General features: G+C 34.5%; 1 protein-coding gene across 1 annotated transcript; it reads right to left on the bottom strand.

The window, feature by feature from the left end:
• Window positions 1-504: 504 nt before the first annotated feature.
• Window positions 505-4,587, bottom strand: LOC107828662 (nucleosome assembly protein 1;1-like). The gene is made up of 12 exons (XM_016656022.2): window positions 4,425-4,587; window positions 3,347-3,390; window positions 3,177-3,272; window positions 2,572-2,664; window positions 2,381-2,471; window positions 2,238-2,299; window positions 1,959-2,143; window positions 1,689-1,866; window positions 1,527-1,570; window positions 1,109-1,331; window positions 1,000-1,017; window positions 505-905 (listed from the first exon to the last, which is right to left on the bottom strand). Exons 1-12 carry the CDS (start codon window positions 4,468-4,470, stop codon window positions 834-836), a joined length of 1,152 nt encoding a protein of 383 aa, XP_016511508.2. The 5' UTR covers window positions 4,471-4,587; the 3' UTR covers window positions 505-833.
• Window positions 4,588-5,108: the final 521 nt, after the last annotated feature.

The following is a 5,108-nucleotide window of genomic DNA, read 5'->3' as shown; positions in this document are numbered from 1 at the left end:
AGAATATAAAAGGCTTATCATTTTTTTACACAGTAAGATCTTCAATAGTTGTTTGGAAAATATAGCTGAAATCTTGCATGAGTGAAACAACGTTAACATTTAGATTATCACTCTTGCTATTTTGAGCCGAGGGTCTATCGGAATAAGCCTCTGATGGGGTAGATACATTTAGATTATCACTCTTGCTATTTTGAGCCGAGGGTCTATCGGAATCAGCCTCTGATGGGGTAGAAGTGAGATCTGTGTACACACTACCCTCCCCAGACCCCACTAGTAGGATTATACTAGGTCGTTGTTGTTGTTGTACTCTTGCTATTTTGAGGGGGTAGCACAAGAAGTTGCTCAATGTTCTCATATGGACAAAACTCCTCCTTTTGGGACCAAGAGAATGGATTAAAAGAAGATGGCATTCTATTAAAATAAAAATAAAAAAGTTCTGATACAAATAAATTTGTATTTTGTATTGAGTCAACATCCAATTCAAGAATCATATAGGACCAAAAGGAGGAGAAAAGAAAGGCATCTTACTCAAAGATCAAAGAAATGTCTGAACTACACCTATACTTGAGACTTGTGAAAGCACCAACAGAATTCAATAAGAGTACAACAACTCCCATCACACTTCCACTTCCTATCTACCCCAGAATATAAAAGAGCAAACCGACACAAGGAAAGAATATAAACCAGAAAATATAGGACAAGAAAAATGACTAAAAAGATTGTTCTAGCATACCCCACATATAACAAGTGAACAAAATTGCAGGATCTCTTCTCTAAGCCATCCATCTTTTCAAGACAAATATCACGATTCACGTCGCCAGTTCGTTGCAGCACTACTGTTGCTTGCACTCTGGTGGCCTCTCACCAGCCTGACCATCTCCTGATGCATGTGCTCTAACACCCCTCTGCGATGAAATATAAACAACTAGGTTTGTCTAGTTTTACGAACGAAAAAAACGTAAGGAAGAAAAAATCAGCAAATGAATTTGTTGTTCATACCTTGCGCGCAGCAGATGACTGCAGTTACGTTGAAACAAGGGTAATGGTGTTAGCATTCATAGCCATATCCAAATTTAAACTAAGGCACAAAACAGAAGTTAATTGGTACCTTTTTCTTGGTATTGGTATCATCTTCATCCTCCTCATCCTCATCATCTTCATCATCCTCCTCTTCCTCATCCTCGTCATCATCATCTTCGTCATCATCATCTTCGTCATCGTCATCTTCATCATCGTCATCGTCATCTTCCAGGTCAGCAAAATCATCTTCAGCAGCTTCACCAGTGAACCATGAAACAGCATGCGGAATAATCTTATCTCGAATAGTTGACCTGCATAGACCAATAGGATATGAATCTTCAGCAACTAAATAGGCAGATTGAAATACAGATATCATCGCACCATCTTCCTTTAGCAATTTTTTTTAAAATAAAATCTTCTTTCAGCAATTTATATTCTAGATGGTAAAATATTCACTTCAAATGCAAATTACAATCATGGTTATGCAAATTTTCATATCAACTTACCCAACATCATAGTCTTGTTCCATCAAACTTTGAAGTTCTTCAGCCTGCCGAAGAAGTAGAGAGAAATGATATTCAAATTGAGCCTCAAAAGAAAATAAAATACTTGCACGTCTTCATAAATATCCTCAAGAAAATTAACACACGAAGAAAATAAACACTTACAGCATCTTCATCAATATCCGCTTCGTCCTCTGGAACTTGAGGTGGACTAAAGAAGTTGAAGAAACTTTCGCATTGTTCGGTTTTAGTAATAGGCTTGGCATTCTTTGACCCCTTCTTTGGCTTCTTCTTTAGAATCTTTTGTGTCAAACATTTTCCAGGATACCATTCTATCTCGGTCCTACAAATTGTCAGCATTGAGAAGCCATTTTGGAGAAAACAGGCTAATAATCAAATCAAAAAGCTTGGCCACAGATTAATATATCAACATACCCTAAGGCCTTCTCAAGAATCGGTTCATCTTCATCAATCATGTGATACGTTTTAGTCAGCACAGTATTCTTGAAGTAAGGATTAGTATCAAAGAAAAATTCAAGCTTAAACCCCTTTGGATTATCAATCTTGGCCCACTTTATATCCTTGAGAAATTTGAGTGCTCCTTCATCTCGCTCTGTAATCTGTACTTCCAGAGTTGGATCACATTAATATAGGTGGATTTGCTAGATACAAGAAATAAAAGCAAAAAGGAGCACTTGACGATCCACTACTAACCTCCTCAGATAGCACATCATTATTCTTCATTGCAATGAGCCAGAAATCAGGGACTCCTTTCCCTATCAAAAGCCAATGTCAACAATACATATCACAAGAAAGCAAGTAAGCAAGTATGAACCCTAACTTGATCTTTAACATACCCACTGCATCTTCACCCTCGTCCTGGTCCATTTCTGCTGCCTCAGTCTCTGAGATGTCGACTTCAACAACTCCGTTCACAATATCAAATCTCTGCATATGTTCAGTTTTTTAGCTAACACTACTTAGAGATAAAGGGAGCATAGAATCAATGGATGCACGGAACAAGTGCAAATGCAGCCACATCACAGACCTTTGTATATAGAGGCTGATACAACTTTTGGTATTTGGCTTCAAGCGCAGCTCTCTCCTCAAAAAACTTTGCCTCCAATTCATCATGTTGAGACTGAGTTTAAGAAAGAGAAAGAGAGTTCAACATCCAAGGTTGCGAAGAAAAAAAATCAGATTAAAAGGCAAGAAACCTGAGATAGAAAGACATCGGCAACTCGACAGAAACTAATAAACTTACTAAAAAATATGAAAGCTAATTTGGCAACTAAAGCACATAGTATTTTGTGAATCAAGGATATTGGATACACTTTCCTAAATAACTCACAATGACGCGACTAACCAACAATATATGCTATGAATCTAGAAGGTAGTTAAGATGCAAAATAATATCTTCAATTCACGTAAAGAAGCAAAATTTATGTTTCACTCCATAACTAAGGGTTTTATAAAACTAGAGAATATCAGAAGCTAACACTTATCCTACATGGATCTTATTTAAGTACAAAACGAATGACTAAACCTTAATCCAACTAGTCGGCATATAAATGTTAGATGATTAGCCAAAAGAAGCTAAAATAACAATGACACATATTCAAACGACAGTAGTGTATAAGAAGAAACACGTGCCTGAATCTCCTTTAGAACTTCAACACGCTTTCTAACATTGGGCGACAAACATTCAAGCACATTTGTGGGCTTCCCAGTGATATCCTGAAGTTTATTCTGCAAAACAATCAAATCAATAAGATCACCTTAATTACTTAAACTAAAGAAAACCACCAAACAAAACAACTCACCTTGAGAGCATTAACTAGGTCTTCTCTATCCCCAGCACCCAAAGCTACAAAACAGATTTAATTAGAAGAAATTCAAATGCATAAAACTAAAGAAAACAAATGTTCGAGCAAATAACTTATTAAAGCCCAGCCAAAGTTTCTGCTTTTAAATTAACTTATGTATTAAGGGTTTGAGCGTCATCTAAAGTTTCTACTTTTAAAGAAGCTCAGAATTTTCACTAGCAAAATACACACAAGTTTTTTTTTGGATAAAGTTTAACTCATTGTGTATAAACCCTATTAAAAGTTTAATCTATTAGAAAAATCCAAAACTTTCACTTGAAAATTACACATAAAAGTAAGCTATAAAGTGTTTAGTGGTTAGGGTTTAACTTTACCCCAAAGTTTTATTTTTTAAACAATCCCCGATATTTATACTAGCAAATTACACAGAAAAAAGCAAGTTTCATCTTTAACAAACCCCGATATTTTATCTGTCGCTTTAACTCTTTTCACGTCCATTACAAAAATAATAAATATAAGGTATACTTTACTAAGTTGCCCCTATTAAATGCTTTTTGAGAATTGAGCATTATTAAAAAGAGCTCCTACTTCTTTAATATTAAGGATATAGTTAGATACAATTAACAAACTTGGTCTTTTATTACTAATAAAGTGACAATTTTTTTGAGCTAAAGCGACAGATAAAATGGGACAGAACCAAATTTCAAAAGATACACAGAAGTAACTATATGAAGAGTTCATTTTTTTTTTTGGATAAAGTTTAACTCATTGTGTATAAACCCCAATAAAAGTTTCATCTATTAGAGAAATCCAGAATTTTCACTAGAAAATTACACATAAAAGTAAGCTATAAAATGTTTCGCGTATAGAGTTTGTTTCGCGTATAGAGTTTGTTTCGCGTATAGAGTTTAACTTTATACCATCAAAAGTTTCAATTTTTAATTAAACCCCGATATATTCACTAGAAAATTTTACACACAAAAAAACAAGTTTCTTATAAAGAAACTCAGAAATTTTTACTAGCAAATATACATAGAACTGAGAAAATAAAAGTGCGTTGTGGATAGGATTTTACCAGCGGTGAGATCGGCAACGTTGAAGTTGTCTTTGTTGTTGCTCATTGTATTGATGAAGAAATAGCAGAGCGAAAATGGAAGAAAGTAGAACGGAAAGCAAAAACCCTAAAAACAGGGGACGAACAAAGAGGGAATAGAGAGAGAGAGGGGGCTTTAAACTCCTTTTTAAAGGTGTTTGGGTTAAGGTCAAAGACTGGCCAAAATATAATGTATAAGTCAAGTTTAATGAATGCGATTTATAAGTCTCATTTAATAAACGCGTTTTTATGAGTCGCACTTCAAAATTAAATGCAATCTATAAGTCGCATTAGCGCATTCTATGATATAAGCTCTTTCTACGACTGTATTCATCAATAATTGTCAATCTCTTTAAGGGTCGTTTGGTATGAAAAAATTTAATATCACCTTAATATTTTGTTTGGTTAATAAATTTGGTATAAGTTAAATTTTGGGATTAAAATTAGTACCGAGATAACTTATACTTTGTAGATGGTGGGGTAATTAGTACCGGGATAACTTATACCTTCTTTTTAGAAATTATGCAATTATTATTTTTAATACAATATACCAAACAGTGGATAAAAAATAATACCAGGATAATTAATCCCAACTTAATTCATCCTGGCATAAGCCGTATTCAAACCAAACGACCCCTTAATGAATGCATAAATTCACTTGTACTA

Source organism: Nicotiana tabacum, chromosome 8 (genome assembly GCF_000715075.1).
Source record: "Nicotiana tabacum cultivar K326 chromosome 8, ASM71507v2, whole genome shotgun sequence".
Lineage (NCBI taxonomy): Eukaryota > Viridiplantae > Streptophyta > Magnoliopsida > Solanales > Solanaceae > Nicotiana > Nicotiana tabacum.
Note: the sequence above shows the minus strand (reverse complement) of the source record. Positions and strands in the feature narration are given on the sequence as shown.